This window comes from Silene latifolia, chromosome 5 (genome assembly GCF_048544455.1).
Source record: "Silene latifolia isolate original U9 population chromosome 5, ASM4854445v1, whole genome shotgun sequence".
Taxonomy (NCBI): domain Eukaryota; kingdom Viridiplantae; phylum Streptophyta; class Magnoliopsida; order Caryophyllales; family Caryophyllaceae; genus Silene; species Silene latifolia.
The window spans coordinates 33,252,428-33,272,714 of NC_133530.1; the positions used below are offsets into that span (position 1 = coordinate 33,252,428).

Here is a 20,287-nt window from a genome sequence, read left to right on the forward strand (position 1 = left end):
ATTAATGAATTGATTTTTTCCTTAAAAAAAATGAGTCATAACAAAAATAGTAAGTGTCAACACAAAGCACTCCGTCTTAAGCAGGACTTACCCATCAACACAAATCCATCATAATTTGTAACCAAAAAAAAAAAAAAACAAATCCATCATAATTTGTAACCAAAAAAAAAAAAAAACAAATCCATCATAATTCAAGACTTAATCCATGATCAAAACCATCCTAATTCAAGATATATCTTTTAAAAATTGAAAGTTTTCTTGAAGAAATTATTAGGAGCTAGATATTTTGGATACAAATTGATTAATATTCTTATCAGAAGACCCATCTTCACACACAGCATTCCTAGCCAAATCCTTCCAATATTTAGCATTTTCCGCAAAATTCAACCTTGTATCCCCTTCCATTACTTCAATTATACATTTCACAATTTCTTCCCTCTTAACAACCCCATTTTCACCCACTTTCACTCTGACACCCACTTTCCAAACATCCTCAACAAGCTTAGCATCAGTAGGTTGATCGGTCCACTGCGGCATCCCGACCATTGGCACACCCAAAGCTAATGCCTCTAGTGTCGAATTCCAACCACAATGTGTAAAAAAACACCCTATTGACTCGTTAGCTAGCACCTCCAGTTGCTCGGTCCATGTCACAATTAAGCCCTTATTAACAACCTCGTCAATAAAACCCATCGGAAGTTTGTCCATCTCACACTGTCGAACAACCCACAGAAAATCGAAAGCACTTTGTTTTAGACCCAATGCCAATTCTTCCATTTGTTCGACTGGTAGACAAGCCATGCTACCAAATGAGACGTAAACTACGGACCTAGGTGGCTTGGAGTTCAGCCAAGTTATGCATGCTGTGGTGTGATTGGCGTCGATGTGGTATAGATTTAGCCCGTAGTCTTTATCGAAGTCGATTCGTTTGTCTAAGTAAAATGATGGAACTGTTGGTCCAATTGTTAGTAATGGACATTCTTTTGACATTGCATCAGTTACCTGCAAACAAAATAGATTGTATTAGAATTTCACAGTTTATATTACATGTATGTATTTTGATCAAAATACATGTATAACAGAATTTTAACTTTTCTTCCCTAGAAAAGTCATATTAACAATTATATATTGGACACAAAAATAGCAAGTAAGAAGAGGAAGGAAATTAATAAATATATGAATTTAACAAGCAAGCTTTATTTTTTTTCAATTTTTTATTTTGTTCCAAGAATTTACAAATTCCAAAAGAAGATTAATATTTTTGTACTAGGTATAAAAACGTACTCCCTCCTTAATTAGCATTTTTTTCGAATTACAAGTATAAATTTGATAATGGTCCTTAAATGTAACAACCGACCCACCACAATCGTAACACGCCCCACTCAAAATGGAATATTCACCTTTGAGCCCGTTTTATCCGTACTTTAGCCAAAAAGTGCAAGGCCTTGTTACTACTAATGTGGTGGATGGAATCTATTATAAACATACTATAAGCTCCTCAATTTATCGATGTTGGACAACTTTCTCACAAACTTTTGGGATATTACATTAAATGTGTGAGTTGGTCCTCCCTGTGAAGATAAAGTATGACTGTATGACCATTTTATGATAAAAATAATCTTTCACAAATTCATTTAATAGATAATGATAAATTTTTATTATAAAATGATCACATTTTTACCGTCACAAACGTTCAATTTGTCGTTTCCAATTGGAGGTGATAACTGATAAGTGGTCCTTTGGAATCAGTTTGGAATTATACTACCACATTACGTAATATAGGATAATGAATGTGATAAGTGGTCCTTCTGTAATTGTTTTGTTAGAAGTGGTCCTTTTGTAGTTGTTTCGTTTACGTTGCTTCGGCTTTTTCGGAATAGAATTTGAACTCTATATATCCTCAAATACAAAATCTCATTGAAGACGGCATGTATCCGTCACTTTGGAGTGACGAATACCATTTTCTCTCACAAATGACCCAAATAGAGGAGAGAGGGAAGTACATGGGGTGCCCCCACCTTGTCCCCCTATCCGTTTTATGAATGACATTACCCGTCACTTGCTCCAACCCATCTTCAGCAAGACTAACTGATCCTCAAAAACCATTACTTTTGGTACTTTACGTTTGCCACTATACCTGTCCATTACTAAGCCGTTTACTAGTCTCTACTCTCTACTCTCTTGGGCGGAATCTATGACCTCCTAACTGTTAGGAATAAGTCCCTCTCTCTACCATTTTAGAACAAAAAGGCTACACATACACCTCGTGTATGAAAAACTCATACACAACCCAATGACATCGCGACACGTGGTAAACTAGGATTAATATCTATTGGTTAGTGTAGGGTTAGGTTAGTAATTTTAGATGTGTGGTTAACTTGTTAAGTTACTCTAATTAAATTATCAGGTCAAAACTCAAAAATGTTGTTGAAGAGGCTCGAACCCCTGACCTCTTAGTGCATATCCACTTGCTATTACCATTGTGACACATCTACCTCTTTGTTAAATTTTGTAAATCTTTTGTTATATGTATGTGTAAAATCTGAGTTAAAATAATAATTATCTATAATAACTATTAAATATATACTTTTAGTTTATATTCAATGTAATGTATTTGCTGAGTTAATTAAATGTACTACAAAAAAAATTGAACACAATATTTTATTTACTTATAATAATTATTATTTGTACCTGTAGTTTACATTTAACTAGGTTTGCTGCCCGGTCTCGCCCGGGCTACCTATATTCACCATTTAAATTTTATTTTTTATAAATCATAATTGCGTTAGACTTTTTTAACACATACATTTACGATTTATAATATATTGTTCTATGCTATAACTTGAAATTACGATGAGATGCAAAATTTATCAACAAATTATGAGACACATTCATTTATTCTCCCGTTGTTGATATTATTACTTCCACGACATCTCCCTTGTTAATACTATTATGTTCACTACTACTTCGCTTACTGTTGTATCTTTGACTATTCCCGCTATTTTTATAGTTAAATTCACTATTATCATTAATTTTATCAAACTTATATACGGAGTATTAAATAAATAAATATTTTCTTAAATCAAATTGTTAGGTATTTTTTCATACTTTGTCCGTTGTTACTTGTTCTTACTGTTACTTATATAACATTTGTTTCACTACTTCCGCCATCATTTTTTTTCACTACTCCCACATTTAATACTATTAAATTATTAATTTCACTATTATCATTCTTGCTACTATGACTTTCACTATTCTGGCATTTATTATTGTTACTCTTACCACTCAAATGTGTGATTACTTTCATATTTACTACATCAACTGTTGCTACAATTAATTTCACTATTTATTAAGTTATTTGCTAGTTACACAAATTTTATAAGGCTTATATATTTAAATAAATTTATCAAATTTTTGTTAAATTTTTTTCTTACTTAATTTTATCATATTAAATTTTATATTAGTTTATCATCTAAATGTATTAGAGTTATATAATTAAATAAATACGAAATATTATACTAAAATAATATTAGTCTAATACTCCGTATGAAATGTTAGACTAAAAAAAGTATTATATGGACCTATATTATAGATTTAATTCGACCTGTCAAATTTCGACTCGACCCGATCCGACCCGTTTTTCCAGGATCAAGACCCGAAACTTTCGACTTAACGACCCGTTAGACTCGAACTCAAAATGACCCGTTATTTTAGGGTCGAGACCCTACCCGAACAGATCGACATGTTGGCTCGGAGATAAATCAAGAATTTTATTAAAATATTAATATTTATATATTATATTTAAAAAAATAGTTAAAAAATTAACTTTTTTTTATTACTTAAAATAAAAAAAAAACACAACTAAAAAGTCAATTTTATACTTTTATAATATTTAGTAACAAAATAATTATTAAAAAAACTTTATTTTAATAATTATGTCAATATAATTAATGTGAACATTGACTATGATTTAAATATTAATTTAAAATATTTTACATTTTTAAAAACATATTTTTTTGGTTAAAAAAATTGTTAAAAAAAGGCGTTATGTATATTGGAGATACATAAAATCTAACTATAGGTACAGATAATAATTACCATAAGTAAATAAAATATTCTGTCCACTTTTTTTCAAGTACATTTAACTAACTTAGCAAATACATTACATTAATAATAAACTAAAAGTATATATTTAATAGTTATTATAGATAATTATTATTTAACTCAGAGTTTACACATACATATAACAAAAGATCTACCAATTTAACAAAAAGATGAATGGGTCACAATGGTAATAGCAGGTGGATATGCATCAAGATGTCATGGGTTCGAGACTCTTGAACAACATTTTTGAGTTTTGACACTTCCTTATCTGCTATCATTAATCTGCTTCTGCTGTTTGCCAAACAGGGCCTTAATCTAATTAACTAACTACACATGTAAATTTACTAACCACCTAAGGTCAAGTCATAATTGCCACGTGTCACACTCTAATTAGCCGTGTATGGAAATTTCCATACACCTCGTGTATGTGTATCAACTTCCATTTTAGAAACATAAATTATACTCCGTTTGGGTTATTTTTGCCCTATTCCATTTTAGAATGTCTCACTTAATTGTTGTCTTTTTTATTTTAAGAATAAATTTTATGAGCAATTTAATCATTCACAGGTCATTTGGTCTACTTGTCATCTTATAATTCGTCCTCTCCAAACAAAAGGATAATAATTGATGCACGGAGGGAATATTATGAGACCTTTGATGCTATTATATAAAAAAATGATCATTTTATGTTAAAAAGTGATCACATTTTATTATTATAAGTAACATTTTTTAAAAAAATTGGTCAATTTTTAATATAAAATGGTGACCATTTAACATAAAATGATCAATCTTTTTCCATCGCATCATATATAACCATTGCACACAGTAGTTAAATGATATTCCTAATATTTAGTAATAGTAACATACTACGGAGCAAAATCTAAAGTCCGTGGCATGCATGTAATAGAATCGTTCGTTAAAGTTTTAACTTTAAGTAAACTTATGTAAGACGCATGGGACTTGTAGGTTGATTTGTTTGGAATAATAAAAAAGAATTTTAATTAAAGTTAAACAAATAATTTAATCAAAATTACTAAATTTTAATGTTTAAAATTACCTCTTTCTCCAACTCGTAACAAGTATTGACAAGCACAAAATCAGCCTTATCCAAATTACAATTTTGCTCCAAAACCAGCTTCAAGTATCCCGGATATGACCCCAGCGAATCCACAAACGAAGGCAAGTCTCTCATTTCTAACAAGGGCAAACCTCGAATTTCCACGGGTGTTTTTACAATAGGCAAATCTAACCTCTTATGGTAAACCAAGTAATAAACATAATTTACCAAACATGCTTGCGTAAAAAAAGCAGCCCCACATACACCTTTTACCCTAGCAATATCTAATGCCCAAGGTAAAAATGCGTCGTACACCAAACACGTTATTGGGTGAGACGTACCAACATGGTCCTCAATGACTTGTCCTAATGAACTCGAACCAATGGTCTTGAGACGGTCGAGGTAGGTGTCGACACTCCCCGCCTCAGTGAACCCACCCTCGTCGTATCCGTCTGAGATTGTGACTAGGCTTACGTGACCGTCCGATCGAGGTTTTAATGTGTTAGATATGAAATTAGTGAGTGCTAGGGAAACTTTGACGCCCTTAGAGGAAAGACGTCTACAAAATTGTATCATTGGGTTTATGTGTCCTTGACTTGGGTAAGGTAACGCAAGAACATGGGGTGACGATGTATTATTGTTTTGTGACATTTGCGTTATTTTTGTCAAATTTGGTTTAAGCTAGATTGCTAGTGAGTGTATGTATATTATATGGTAGTGGCTTGAAGATTTGTGGCATATTGAGGGGTAAACATCGAGCTTATATCTTGTGGTGCATGCCGCCTACGAGTGTGTGACAGACCTAAAATTGGCAGGATACGGGTTGTTTATAGTCACTGATGGAGTCAGAAATTCACCTTAGTGGAGACGAAAAATTTCAGCGGGGATGAATGGATAATGTTGTAAGGGAAACTCGAAAAAATTTGAAAAATTTTAACTAAAAACTTTGAAATTTTCGACTGCCAACGAGGGTGAGCGCCCTGCTAGCCCCTTTGTTTATAGTTTGTTTGTCATTTACTATCTTTATTATATTATCGGTGTTTTTAACATGGGTCCTTAGAACACACAATAAGAAGGTAATTAGAGAAATATTTACAAAGTTATTTCATTGATTATGTTAAGGATCCTGATTACAAAGTTAAATATTAATTTGTATATCAATTTCCGATAATATGTTTATAAGAATCTTTCTCTAAATAGCTTCTTATCGTGTGGCTTAGAGCACATAATAGAAAAACTATTATAGTATTAGTAGTTTTATACTAGTTGGATAGATTAAGCGGAGTTTTTGTGTTTTAGCTAAACTATTCATTTTACCCGTTAAATGTTTACACGCTTACGTTTTTAGCAACAAAACCCAATTCGGCCAAATCATCAATTTCTACTCATGTAGAACTAGACCTTACAAACAAATCGGGTAGTGTCGGATTTGTGTTCATGTCACAAGTAAACGGGTCACAAACCCTCTAACTCAAATCCGACCCAATTAAATCTCGTGTCGTGTTCGTGTCGACCCACTTACATAAATGGATCATCGATCAAGTCTCAACCCTAATTCGTTAATTTCGTGACGTGTTTTCGTATCATATCCATATTTGGAAGATTTAAGTATATTTATATGACGGAGGTTTAAGAAAAATTAAGATTAATTTAGTAAACAGGACATTCGTGTCGAGTTCGTGTTTAGAGATCTCAAGCCAAACTCAGCCCAATTAAATGTCGTGTAGTGTTCGTGTCGACTCACTTACATAAATGAGCCATTAAATCTCAACCCAACTTGTTAATTTTGTATCGGGTTCATGTCGTGTCTTCGTATTATTATGTCATTATTAATTTGCCAGCTCCAAATACAACATTACCATACCTTCGGACAACTAATTTGCCCTCACAAATCTTATTTGAGCTTGGTCAAATACAATCAAATTACATGCAAATTGTGTAAAAAAATACCAAAATTTTTGTATTTATTATCACTAGGAAGTATATGTTAGTATTTATCTCATTTTAAAATTTAAACAAACACTCCATTTTATACAAGACTTACATATCACAAAAATTTATGATCTTCAATTTAGAGGTAGATGATTTCCGATTTTTTTTTCTTTAAATAAGTGACCTAATTTAAAGAAAACCATTTTTTATGGACACCAATTTCCGTCATATTCACGGCAACAAGAATTTGGACATATGCGGTACGTTATCAATAATACGAGTATGATAATGAAATTTGTCCCAAATCTAACCTCCGATACAATTAATCTTAGCTGTCTCTTTCACTTTTTATGTGTGACTTTTGAGATGCAACAATAATCATATGTACTTTCTCCTTTCATTTGACATGTATACAGTCAAACCGTTCACACCTCTTCGCGAACAGTAACCTTTATGCTCTCTCTATTTTTTATATATGACTTTCTCATATTTTAAGACACTTTCTTCTCTCTTCAATATCTTTTACAATATAAGACTAATTATTATGAAATGTATACTCATATGAAAGAGTTTTTCTTAAGAAATTTAATGGTACCATTTTTATATTTTTTGAACAAATATATTTTTGTAAATATTAAAGTCAAAAGTTTACCTCGTAAATACAAAACGTCATATATAAAGAAATGGAGTGAGTACTATCTTAGATTTCAATGCCATTAATTGAAAGATCCATCACGGTGTCGTCTATCATATCAAAATCCTGTTACATTTAATAAACTTAATTATATTTGAACCCAAAACACATATGCAACACAAATATTATTCGGTATTCTAACAAACATAACCATGGTGGTAAAATTAATTTTCAAATTAACCATTTTTTATGACTATTTATCTAATTAATCATAGACCATTGAATTTTCTCAAAATGACGGTCGTCCACGGCCTCACATGATCACATCTATTGTGCTCTCTTCCTTTACATCTTTAATCTCTACTAGTCCTTACCCTTTAAAAAGAGTAAACTTGCTTCAACTGTAGCAATGAATAGTATGCAAGCAAGTAACCTTCTACCGTTGGATTCCCCCCTCCTTTAGATCTCAGCCCTCCTTTTCTACTTCACCCACAGCCACACTCTTATCTTTTCTTTCTGTCGTTCTTACCCATTCATTCTGATCGAGCTTTCTCTTCTCGCTCCTCAATACAACTCCTTCCGCCAACCCTATCAAATCCTCTCAAAGGTATTTTCTCTGAATTCCTTTTTTTAGTTCATTTAAGATCTATTTCTTCCGCCAACCCTATCAAATCCGCCAACAACAATAATAATAATAACTATTTTCATAATGATTCATTTTTTGATATTGGTTGTTGTTGGTGCTGTGTGAGATTGGTTATCTAATCGTGTTTGTTACGTTTTGGCGATTTTGATTATGCCTTGTCTCTGGCTTATTATTACCGGCGATGTAAATAGTTATTATTATTATTATTATTATTATTATTATTATTATTATTATTATTGTTGTTGTTATTGTTGTTGCTTCAGCTGCTATGAGTGATTGATACTATTTATACCTTTAAAAAGAGTAAACTTGCTTCAACTGTAGCAATGAATAGTATGCAAGCAAGTAACCTTCTACCGTTGGATTCCCCCCTCCTTTAGATCTCAGCCCTCCTTTTCTACTTCACCCACATCCACACTCTTATCTTTTCTTTCTGTCGTTCTTACCCATTCATTCTGATCGAGCTTTCTCTTCTCGCTCCTCAATACAACTCCTTCCGCCAACCCTATCAAATCCTCTCAAAGGTATTTTCTCTGAATTCCTTTTTTTAGTTCATTTAAGATCTATTTCTTCCGCCAACCCTATCAAATCCGCCAACAACAATAATAATAATAACTATTTTCATAATGATTCATTTTTTGATATTGGTTGTTGTTGGTGCTGTGTGAGATTGGTTATCTAATCGTGTTTGTTACGTTTTGGCGATTTTGATTATGCCTTGTCTCTGGCTTATTATTACCGGCGATGTAAATAGTTATTATTATTATTATTATTATTATTATTATTATTATTATTATTATTATTATTATTATTATTATTATTATTATTATTATTATTATTATTATTATTGTTATTGTTGTTGCTTCAGCTGCTATGAGTGATTGATACTATTTATATTACTGAAAAAAGTTTCTTGTCGCAGGTGCGATATCTGCTCCAGTGGGGAGCATATGTCGTATGCTGCACTGCTATGCGCGCTCTTTACGTGCAACAAGTACTTTTGTTGAGGCTGCACAATGGACTTTGGAGCCTTCATCCATATGACAATTCATTTGACTAGGGTTATCTTGCTTGTTGGCTGCGTCTTATAAGTCTTTATTGCCTCCTATTGTTGCTTATGTAAGCAACTGCATATTAGCTGCCCTTTCCTTTTTAACTTATTTCTGGATTGTGTGCGGTATTGTGTTTTATTTGGTTTTAGGGGTATTATTTTGTGGTGTTACTTGACACTTGATTGATCTAACTTTGACACTGGTTTTCGCAGATTGGGATTTTGCGTTCCGCTCTAGCTTGGTTTAGCTCAGGTAATTTTCTAGGCGTACAATGTTGAGCTGACTTTAGCAATTGATAGGGTTATTGGATTTGAAATGTGTCTATTTAAGTTTGACTTTATATGGGAATGTAAATTGGTGTCTGAATGTCGTCCGTGTGATTTTTTTTTTTTTTTTTTTTTTGCATAGTGTTGCGAAATTGTAGCTTAGATTGTGGTAGGGTATTGTGGTTTATTTGGTTGAGGGGGTATCATCTTTTGGTCTTTAGAAGTTGCTTTTCATCAACAAATTCCTTTTCTTAATGTCTGTTGTTTTTATTGTCGATTTTTTAGATGGATTCTTTGTGGGGCTGGAATTTTGGGCACGAGGTTGGAACTAGAGATTCGTTGAGTTTTCCGCAAGGGTTACCGATTTAGCAGGCAAGTATTGCTTTGGTTTATGTGGATGTTGTCATTTTGACAGTTCTGAATATTTCGTTGTTTTGATGTTCATTGTGGTTTAAATTAATGTTATGGTTACTCTTGCTGATGTTTGCAGATTCTCGTTACGAGTTTGGCATTTCGGATGCTTGCTTGCTTTAAAGGTGTCCGGACATTGGTAAGCTTGTTACTTAGTTACGCCCTTTAGCTCCGCTGTTGCGTTCTGCGTTGGTATATTCAATTATAAATTGTTCCGTGTAGCCATCAATCCCTCCGCGGTGTTGGTGAAAGTGTTTGTATTAAAGACCTTATTTTGATTTGCAATTTTTGCATTTAAATCTGAGTGTGTCTTAATGGTTTCAGGCTTTGAGAAATGTGGCCGTTTTTTTATTTAATTTTGGGATTAAAGGTATCACCGAAAGGACATAGATTTGGGACGGTGCGTTAGATTTAGTAGCTCCTGGTTATGCTTAGATTCTTGTAACGCCCCGGTCACTGTCTTAAGCTGTTGTTCGATGGTCTTCCTAATTTGTTCGATGCTCGTAAACTGACTTGATCTTTTGTTTCAGATTTAAATTTGAGTTTTTTTTTTTCTTATTGTTAGTATGTGGAGTTGCCATTCGGGGCCTATTGCCTTTTATTTGGCTGGTAATGTGCATTTATTTACAGCAGCTCCTATAGTTTTTGCTGGCTATACCGGTGTCACAGTTGTGTTAACAATTAGCCATTTAAAACTGCATTGTTAGTCAGCATTTGGTGACCGTCTATTCACTCACATAGTCACATGCCTCATTAGCTCTCTCTTAATTATTCACCCTTTGCTCGTTTCATTTCATTTCTCCTCGCTTACTTATTTCACCTGGCTCACATTACCTATGAAGCCCTATGGTGAACTCAATTAGTCATTGTCTCTGCCTCAATGTGTACCCCTAATTGGGATCATCATTTGGACGGCTCAAGATCCCATCTATCTTGATTTTCGCAATTTTTGGGGGTTTGAGGCCGTTTCTGCCTAATTTTTCCCGTACCTTTTTTTTGTTCATCTCTGAATTTATTTAGAAAACAACGTACGTCCAGAAATTCTGGTGCACACTCCTAAAGCTGGAGTTTGGGCCAGTGTTTAATTATAGTCTTGGTTTATGAGTTAAAATTAAAATCAGGTGATCATGCAAGAGGACTTGCCGTGTTGATGCAATTGCATTATAATGCTTTCTTTGTTTTATATTTGTTGTTGATGGTGCTGTGTGAGCTTCGCTATCCCATTGTGTATGTTCACGTTTTTTACACGCTGCTGGTGCCTTGATTTTAGCTACTAATTTCTAGAGATGCAAATGTTTTTTGTTATTATTGCTTTCGAGCGCCTTCCCTGGTGCTTAAGGTCCTACCTGTTTAGTGGATTTTCTTTGTTTGTTCTATTTTTTTTCTTTCGTTCCTATTTATTATCTCATTTTGGATTCCTTGTGTTTAACATAGATAGACCATTGTTCAATGCATTTCTGCGGCCTTTTGGCGTGGAATCTGTTAGAAGCAAACTCTTTGTGGTGTACAAACATCGGGAAGGAGGATGCCGACCTTCAACCCCTTACCCCGCTATTGAAGTACTGGAGTAGTGTTGAGCAGGAGCTCATCTTTTGGGGGGAGCACCTTTGAATATTGACCAGGTAGGTTACTTCCTACTATTAAAAGAGGTATCAAACACTCATGTCATGACATTCTAAAGACGTCTTTAGTTTACTGAAACTGTGACGTTTGCAGTCTGCATTGACCGGAGAGACCTCCCAGTCACAAAAGGCCCTAGCGATGGTGTTTACTCGAGCTCTATTTGCAAGCAAGAGAAATTGAAGCTATCGTCATTGCAACTGGAGTCCACACATTTTTTGGGTAGGCTTTTCACCTTGTTGACTTAAGCAACCAAATTTTCAATTCCAAAAGGTCAAATTTACGCTCATAAAATGTGTGGTTCTCTGGATTCCCATCTAATTCATTCTGAGATGTTTTGTTTCTATGTAGGTCTTAACTACTGATGGGAACTTTTGTATATGTTCTATGGCTGTTGGGATGTTGGTGGGAATCATTGTCATGTACACTATACAATGTCGTGGAAAACGTCCCGAAATTTACAATTTGCTTGTCCTCCTCATTGGTGGAATGCCTATTGCCATGTCCACTGCCCTCTTAGTTACCATGGCTATTGGTTCCCATTGACTCGCTCAACAGGTTTTTTTTTTCTCTTAACCCCAATGGTATTAAGATGTTCGTTGAGTCTTATATACGTCCTCATACTGAGTCATACCTCCCTTGCCCCCATTTAAATATATAAAGTTTTCCAAATTCCCCTCGTATTTTGAAAACGTATACAATCAAATGGTCGGCGGAAAATATGTTAGACCAACCTGAATCTTTTTGGGGTTCCTTATATTGGTAAGACCGTTTTACATGAGTTTTGTGTGTAGGGTCTTTGATGGTGAGGTCTAAAACCATTTATAACTGTCTTTAGGGAGCTATCACCAAAAGAGTGCCTGCTATATTGGAGATAGCTGGTATGGATGTGCTGTGTAGTGTCAAAACTGTAACTTGAAAATTGCAACAGCTCACGGTTGCTAAGAGTCTGATTGAAGTTAGTTGTTTGACCTCTAGCTATCTCACTTGGAGAGCTATTATGATTCATGCTATTAAACTGTAAACAAACTAACTTGCAGGTCTTTGCAAAAGCTGTCGATGCCAATACTGATGTTTTCATGGTGACTCGAGCATCCCGAGCAGAAAACCAGGGTGCAATGAATGCAGGCATAGTTAACATGTTAGTTGCCCCAAAGACGGTTTGTTGTTTGGTGGTTTATTTTTAAAATAGTTTACTTTTTCTTATTACTTGTGGCTTGAGTAATTTGTCTGCACATTTTGTAGGCACATGCTGGAGTTCAGGAGATACACTTTTTGCCATTTAATCCAACTAGCAGAAGGCCAACGTTAGCTGAATTTGACAGCAATGATAAAGTGCATCGGGTACGCAAAGGTGCTCTGGAACAGCTATTTGTCAATCTAATTCTCCCTTCATCAAATATATTGACACCTTTTGACCTTCGGGGGTCGGAAGATGTTGACCGTGACCGATAAATTCTCACAATATAGAATAGTTAACATTTTTTTTAATATGAGAGTTAAAATTGTCATTTTGGCAATCTCGGTCTCTAAGACACCGCTTTACGTTGATTGTTCACATAACATTCCTTCTAGCACGAAACACGAAACATTAGAGCTTGATTTTAGGCGCATCTTATATCTATCTTACCCTTTTTTATTCTTTAATGCGTACAGATTATGTTGGTTAGTGCAAATTCCAATTGGACTTACCCCTGGGATCACCTGATGACCAAGTCTGGGTTGCTAGGTACAATTTGGAGGTGAAAACTTCTTCCTGGTTATTTTAAAATCATATTTGTCATTCTAAAATCCTATCACTTTGCAAAACTGTATCACTTTAATGAATTTTTCGGATTCTATTTAGTAATTCAAGTCTCTGTGTGTTTGGCAGGATGTGTGTATTTTGTGGTCATTAAATGCCCTTTTGTTCTTTGTTTTACAGTGCAAATGATTGTGCTGCTTATGAAGAACATCACGGAGTTAATTATGCCAACCGATATTCTGTGAGTGCAACTACGGAGGTGCGGTCTGCCTCAGGGCTAATATGACGGAGTTGATGTTGGCCGTGGATGGATTTGTGGTGTTAGTTTTAGGTATGTCACTCCCGACCTCCTCTTTCTCTAGGCAGAACTCAAATTTCTAATTTTTATATCAATTACTTTCTTGTCTATCTAAATAAGTGTTTGCGGACTTTCGAGTTTGTGGTGCTATTGGACCTTCAGCGTGTTGTGTTTATGGTGGGGCACCTATGCATTCTTAGATTAACAGTCTAACATGAGCCGGGGCACCTATCAATAGTGCCATGTTGAATCCTAGGGTTTTGGTTTTATTACTTTATATATTAAGCTTCAATGGTATGACTTGTAAACGTCTTGTTTTGATGATCTCTGATACTGTTTTGATTTTGCTTTAAGTACTTGCTGAAATGTTTTCACGGCCAAACAAATGGCAGAGTGATCATTGATATCACATTAAAGATCAGTTTTTCTTTTTTTTAGGGTAAACACCAACTGTATTAGAAACGTGCTTTATACAATTAACCATCAAGGTTTCATATGTGATGTAGTTGTTGAATTTTGTTGCCGATCTGCTTCTATTGTTCTCCTTTTAGTGGGCCACACATCCATCAGCATGCAGTCCCTACATTCCTCAATTTTTCCTTACTGTTCTTTGTTGATGAATAGATAGTTTTATTTGATCTGTGTTTATTATGATTTTTCCAATTTATTCATCAGCTGCGAGTGGTTTGAAGTTATATTGTGAGATGGATGTAGCTATCGTTTTTAGACAACAACGGAGCCTCTGCGACCTCACAATTGGTATTGGCATAATTATCTTTAGTCCACATACTCCCAATTTGATTGAGAGCTCTTCCTTTAAATGTGTTTCCCAGAAGTTAGGATAAGCTCGAATTATATTGCACCTGCTTGTGTTGTATGCTGTGTTTCTTTTGATATAGTTGTTGCCACAGGTGTGTTTGATTTTATCACTCTGATGATCCGGGTTTTGTGAAATTTTTGGGCTTTCCCAGTGAATTTTGTTTAAACTTCCGCTTTCTTCTGCTCGGAGGACAAATATGTGTTTGTTAACTTTGTTGTATAGGGTTTAATTCTGTTTGTTCATTCAGTTTCAGTTACGATTGTATTTGTACCCTTCACTTCGGAACCATGCTCGTCCTTTGATTCACCTTGTGATCAGGCTGTTTTTAAAAATAATGCGTATTGGTTTTCAAATATGTAAATTGTGTTTTTTATTTTGTTTTGGGGTTATTTGAAACTATTGCTGCTGGATTGTTTAAGTGTGGGGATGTTTTGGATTTTGGTGGATCGCTAACATGTTTAGCAAAGGACTATCTCGTGATGTTCTAAATTTTGGTTTTTATGGTCAGTTAATTTTCATTTCTTCAAGTTTGGCTGGGGATGTTCTGGATTTTGGTGGATCGCTAACATGTTTAGCAAAGGACTATATCGTGTTGTTCTAAATTTTGGTTCTTTATTGTTAGCTCATTGGCATTCGCTCAAGTTTGGCTCTTTATGATCATGTGACATTAGTTTTGAACTGGTTTAGTCGTAGTTTGATGAATGAACTTAAATGGATTTTGGCGAGCTTTAGTTTATTTGATCAAATTTGGTTGGAATTGAAGATTTTGGGTTGAGATGAGGTAAATTGGTGATAATTTATGATTGTGAGGAAGGATTTTTTTAAACCGTTGACAACTGATATTAGTTTTCAACTGGTTTAGTTGTGGTTTAGTGAATGAACTTGAATAGGTTTTTGTGAGATTAAGCTAAATTTTATTAAATTTGAAGTTTATTGGTTGAGATTAAGCCCTTTCTTATTACCGTACAGTTTGCTTATGTTCCTCTGTTTGGATCTATGTTATGTCAATACTTCACATTGGTTGTTGCTCCGATAATTTTACATCTAACAATTCATTTCAAGTGAAAAGCATGAACCTTTCTTGTTGAAGTAGTTGTGTCTGACTATTTATATTCAACAAGTGTAGTATAAGACAGTCTCACGTGTAAGGCTGATCAAAATCCTTTTCTATATTCTTCTTGTATCGAGTTGTGGTTAGTATGGCCTGCACTTGGATTGGTGAAACATGTAGCATTGTGCATTTGATGGCTGAAGCTATTGGAGAATTACGTGTGAACTCCTGCTTGATAACTATCAGGTTTCAGCTTGTGAGTTGGTTAATTTTGAGCTTCCCACCATTGTGTATAATTTCTATAATGCCCAATTCCACTGCATTGCTTATGATTGCCTATTATATTTTCACGTTAAGCGATCTTCATGCGCTGATATGCATTGTGTAGGTGGAAGTTTAACTGCCTAAGATTTAAGTAGCAACTAATTTTAAATGATTGGATTGTAGCGAACTTATGACATGTTTCCTTTGGTAAATGGCGGATGCAGGACACGTGTGACGCTGAAAAAAGATGGCGTTGTGTTGGAGTTGGTTCCACCTCGTGCTAAACTGAACAACTTGATATTTGGACAAACTTGAGTTCATTCACCTGGCGAGGTGGTCATGACTAATTTAACTACAAGGGATAAAGTTGTGCTGTATTTTCAACCATGTGTCTGGTCTGGGTATGTTACCTTCACCTGCAAAATTTAAGCCTTCCTTGCCATCAATTTATTTACCTTATTGTTTAGATTTATCATTGATACATGTATATAGTGTTTGTTGATGCCTATGCACCTTAAGTAAGCCCATCTTGTTGATAAGGTTCAAGTTTACAACTAGCAAGGCAAGCAATTATTCAGTTTCCACCTTTTTCTTCTGGTTATTATGTTATGCCTTTCTCTTCGCCATCATCTGTACATTTCATTGTTCCCTCTTTAAACTCTAAAAAGGCATTTGTTTGGAAAAAAGTGTGCTTTGTGCTCCCCTGAATTTTAGTTCACTTACTTCTAATAAACTTTTGCGCTGGTTTAACTACGCAGGCCCCAGCTGTTGTTCGAGCTGTCGGACGTTAGTGTTGTAGGGGACAGATTTGTCGAATTCGAAGCCGGAAAGTCCAGCTCATATGTACTGCTTTTGAACTGACTTAGCTACTCTTTATTTAACATGTGGTTAACCACACGCCCAAAAATTAGAAGATTTGTTAACACTAACAATTCGGCATGTTTCTGCTGTACTCAGAAGTACCAGATTAAGAACGTCGTGTCGCGATACGCAGCTGCTGCAAGAGCCGCCATCGAATGGCATATGTCATGCTTACTCATGTATGGTTAGTTTGACCTCAACCTTCAATGCCTTCGATGCTTGCCTTGAACTTTTTTGCTCTTAGCTTGCTATTCATTACACCTGGTTTACTCATTTAGTGTTGCGCGGTTATTATCGCATAGGAAGGAGTTGCAGCATTCGTGGTATGGCTTTAGAAAGATGGACGTTGACACACCTGCACCTATCTGTTGCCTATCGGTATGTTTTGTGTATACAGAATGGCGGCAACATTTGAGGTAGCATACGAGACTGGGGAGTATACTCTCACTGCATACACTGAAAATGTAGAAAGCCTTCTGGAAGTGAAAGCTGCCTTCTTGTACTCCCTGACTGCACAGGTATTCTCCATAGTCATTTTTGCAAAACACTAGAACTTTCGCTATCCAATATGCCTATGGAAATTGGACAATGTACTGTATGCATTTTCAAGATTATACTTAACCTTCCGATACAGTTGCAGTGCCCAAATATTCTGTTTACATTAGATGAAGTGGTCATGCATCTCGCAAATAACCTGGGCTACTCTGATCTATGCCTGCCTAATGACGAAGCCTAACGAAAAATCCTGCATTTAAGCTGAGACTAACCATAAATACATTTGCCTTATATGCAGGAAAGAGAGGCCTACCTCGACTATATTGAAAACAAATTAAGGATAACTAAGCTGTACGTTCAGGTAGTGCCAACAACAGCTCTCTCCAGAACTCGAGATGGAGCGGGTGCTCCAAAAAGTCTCTCTAATCTAAACACCAAAAATTACAGGGCTACTTTGACAAATTTTGGTACAATTTTGTACCCGATGCACACTCTCAAGTATAAATTCAGGATGGCAGAAAAAAACCGGATACATTCGGAATGTAGCGAATGATTTAGTAACATATGACTACTAGACAAGCCCTACCTTTTGTGTAGAAGTATCTAACTTTTCTGCAAAACTATGTTTTACTCCTTTCATGTATTCTTCACTTTGTCCCATCTGAATCCTATTCTTACCTTTATTTTGTCTTTCCGGTGCAGCCCACTACTCCCCGATTACTAACCCAGTTGTTAACTTATATGTTCTGGCATCTGGCCGCAGGGCTATACTATAGGATTTTGACTGCCCAAGATAGTAGCATAAGGCTGTTGATGTGTCCCCTAAATGGTAGGGACCAACTTCGTAAAGTAATTACCATGCTATTCTAAGGCCAGACGCACATTAACTATACAGAAATCCCATTTAGTATGTCAGCGGTTAATCAAATTGGGGCTCCGCGCCCGGGAGGGCGCGGCGCAACGACTAGTAGTATAAAAATAGAATTCTTGTCATGTGTCAATCTAGACCATCAAATAATCAACTCTATCAATTAATAATGTCTAATACCAAATGAATTGCTCTGCAGCTTGAATCTACAAATTAACCATTTACACTAGATCATCAAATGATCAAATGATCAACTATATCATTTTATTTTAGCTAACCCAAATTGACCATTTACACTTGGAAAAGTACATAGATATTGGTGTTATGAATTATGATTAGTTAATTAATTTTCTTTTTATTCGTGAATGTAATGATCAACAATATAATGTTTATTTAGCATATAGGATGATACTCAGAAGTTACCTTACGGAAATGGTTAATTGATACAAAAATTACTTGAAAGAATAAGATTTGTGAGTTTGCAGCGTAATTAACTAAACTGGACACTTGCTGGAACTGTCTGATTGTCGAATTTATTGATTCTGGAACAAGTTCAACGGTTTTAATGACTGCCTGATTATAAATTCGAACCTGTAATTTTTATGTGTTTTTGTATTTTAAACGAAACAAAATAAAATAATTAAAGGATATTTGTTTGAGCTAGACCTATAACTCAACCAATGGTGAATTATAATCAAGACCTATTGATTATAACTCGTGTTAATATTTGAAACGCGTCAAACAAGAACAAGGTTTGGAACGAAACGCGTCGAACCTAGGGTTTACAAAACATATAAACGGAAAAACTTCTACTTTATTTCTTAATCACTCAATCGATATATTAAATAACAATACAAAACCTCCTTATATAGGAGCTAATAAATGACTAATAAAAGGAATAAGGAAACAAGCTTCCTTAGACCGACTTTCCTTAACCTATACGTGTGAAGCACTCTATGACAACTCTATTGCCTTATTATGCACTCCTTATAATCTTATGAATAATTAACTAAAAGAAATAAGAACATAATAATTAAACTAGATCAGATTTAGGAAACTATGAAACTTTTCTAAAACCGAATAAGCTACTAATTAGGAAAAATTTAATTTAGGAAAGATATGACAACCAATATTGTGCTTGTCTATGCACTTTCTATAACTCTACGGACTTCCTTTTCCAGCTCCACGAACTTTCCTTGGTGTCCAAGCAAAGTACTAAACTTGGCGTCCAAGTAATAGAATGAAACCATTGATGAACCCGTAGCTGAGTCTGGCTTCTGATTGAACAGTCGTGGACTCTGTTCGTTTTGTTCATTTCGTTGCTGAGGTGCATCATATTTTGCATCATCCCCCCCCCCCCCCTCCTTTGGAAAGGAATTGTCCTCAATTTATGACGCTTAAATCCTCCGGGATCAAATATGAACTTCACAAACCTCGATGCAAATTCGTTAATAAGAAATAGTAATAAACTTGAATCATCTTTTAACTCGTCATCTTCGATACAAATTTCAAGCTCATCTATCTTGTTTGCTACCAAACTCCTCTCGTGCCATCCACCCCTCTACCAGATAGGCTTTGTCGCACACCTAATCAAAGATAATAAATTCCCTAAACACAAATAAATGTAGTAATAGGGGTCGAACCACAAGGAGACGGGAGTTTGGTAAACAAGTTGTTATGGATTGAATTCTATCGAGGTCGGTTTATCGATTGTAGTTGGTTGTTGGTTGGTTGGTTATTTAAATAAAATGAAAATAATAATAAAGAAAACGTCTAGGGAAGTCGGGTCACACATGAAAATTACTAATTAGTCATGTTAATTTAGAAATGCATTGATAATGATAAATAGTTTAGGCCTTTAGACACCCACCTCTCGACATTAGCGTCGACCATAGACCGGGTCCTAACGATCTCTCGATATGGTTAGGTCGTTCTAATATAGCATGTTTAGTCTAATTCAATTCCGTGTCTCTTGACTTATAGAACGAATTAACAAACTTAATCTGCGATTACGGCCAATAACCAAAGACTAAACAATACAATGCAAACATGTTATAGAAACCATTATTTGATATCGTGACATCTCATTTTAACAATTGTGTTTAGTTATTTAGCATGGCTTCCTTAATCCCTAGACTAAGGAAATTACTCGGGCATAATGTAA

General features: G+C 34.9%; 2 protein-coding genes across 16 annotated transcripts; one reads left to right on the plus strand and one right to left on the minus strand.

The window, feature by feature from the left end:
• Nucleotides 1-206: 206 nt before the first annotated feature.
• Nucleotides 207-5,918, minus strand: LOC141657207 (UDP-glycosyltransferase 74F2-like). The gene is made up of 2 exons (XM_074464360.1): nucleotides 5,162-5,918; nucleotides 207-1,002 (listed from the first exon to the last, which is right to left on the minus strand). The coding sequence occupies exons 1-2, from the start codon at nucleotides 5,810-5,812 to the stop codon at nucleotides 271-273; spliced, it is 1,383 nt and encodes a 460-aa protein (XP_074320461.1). The 5' UTR covers nucleotides 5,813-5,918; the 3' UTR covers nucleotides 207-270.
• A 2,873-nt stretch (nucleotides 5,919-8,791) lies between these two features.
• On the plus strand, nucleotides 8,792-17,905 carry LOC141657208 (plasma membrane ATPase 2-like). 15 transcript variants are annotated; one of them, XR_012548681.1, is made up of 16 exons: nucleotides 8,792-8,897; nucleotides 9,296-9,492; nucleotides 9,638-9,677; nucleotides 9,977-10,063; nucleotides 10,182-10,241; nucleotides 11,537-11,724; nucleotides 11,819-11,944; nucleotides 12,074-12,280; nucleotides 12,763-12,863; nucleotides 12,968-13,066; nucleotides 13,379-13,464; nucleotides 13,647-13,797; nucleotides 16,124-16,300; nucleotides 16,392-16,944; nucleotides 17,063-17,278; nucleotides 17,554-17,905. XR_012548681.1 is itself a non-coding variant. In XM_074464361.1 (15 exons), the coding sequence occupies exons 9-12, from the start codon at nucleotides 12,802-12,804 to the stop codon at nucleotides 13,750-13,752; spliced, it is 372 nt and encodes a 123-aa protein (XP_074320462.1). In that variant the 5' UTR covers nucleotides 8,792-8,897; nucleotides 9,296-9,492; nucleotides 9,638-9,677; nucleotides 9,977-10,063; nucleotides 10,182-10,241; nucleotides 11,537-11,724; nucleotides 11,819-11,944; nucleotides 12,074-12,280; nucleotides 12,763-12,801; the 3' UTR covers nucleotides 13,753-13,797; nucleotides 16,124-16,944; nucleotides 17,063-17,278; nucleotides 17,554-17,905. The 15 variants fall into 15 exon arrangements, 3 of the variants coding, with proteins under 3 accessions (XP_074320462.1, XP_074320464.1, XP_074320463.1); XR_012548685.1 differs by having other exon boundaries at nucleotides 16,658-16,944; XR_012548680.1 differs by having other exon boundaries at nucleotides 12,968-13,076; nucleotides 16,124-16,944.
• The last annotated feature ends 2,382 nt before the right edge of the window (nucleotides 17,906-20,287 follow it).

Excerpts from the sequence above, each read along its gene's own strand:
- LOC141657208 (XM_074464361.1), top strand. The coding sequence starts at position 12,802 with ATGGTGACTCGAGCATCCCGAGCAGAAAACCAGGGTGCAATGAATGCA. Across the intron at positions 13,067-13,378 it reads GCAATGATAAAGTGCATCGG|ATTATGTTGGTTAGTGCAAA; the intron begins GTACGCAAAGGT and ends TAATGCGTACAG. Across the intron at positions 13,465-13,646 it reads TTGCTAGGTACAATTTGGAG|TGCAAATGATTGTGCTGCTT; the intron begins GTGAAAACTTCT and ends TTTGTTTTACAG.
- LOC141657207 (XM_074464360.1), bottom strand. The coding sequence starts at position 5,812 with ATGTCACAAAACAATAATACATCGTCACCCCATGTTCTTGCGTTACCT. Across the intron at positions 1,003-5,161 it reads GTTACGAGTTGGAGAAAGAG|GTAACTGATGCAATGTCAAA; the intron begins GTAATTTTAAAC and ends TTTTGTTTGCAG.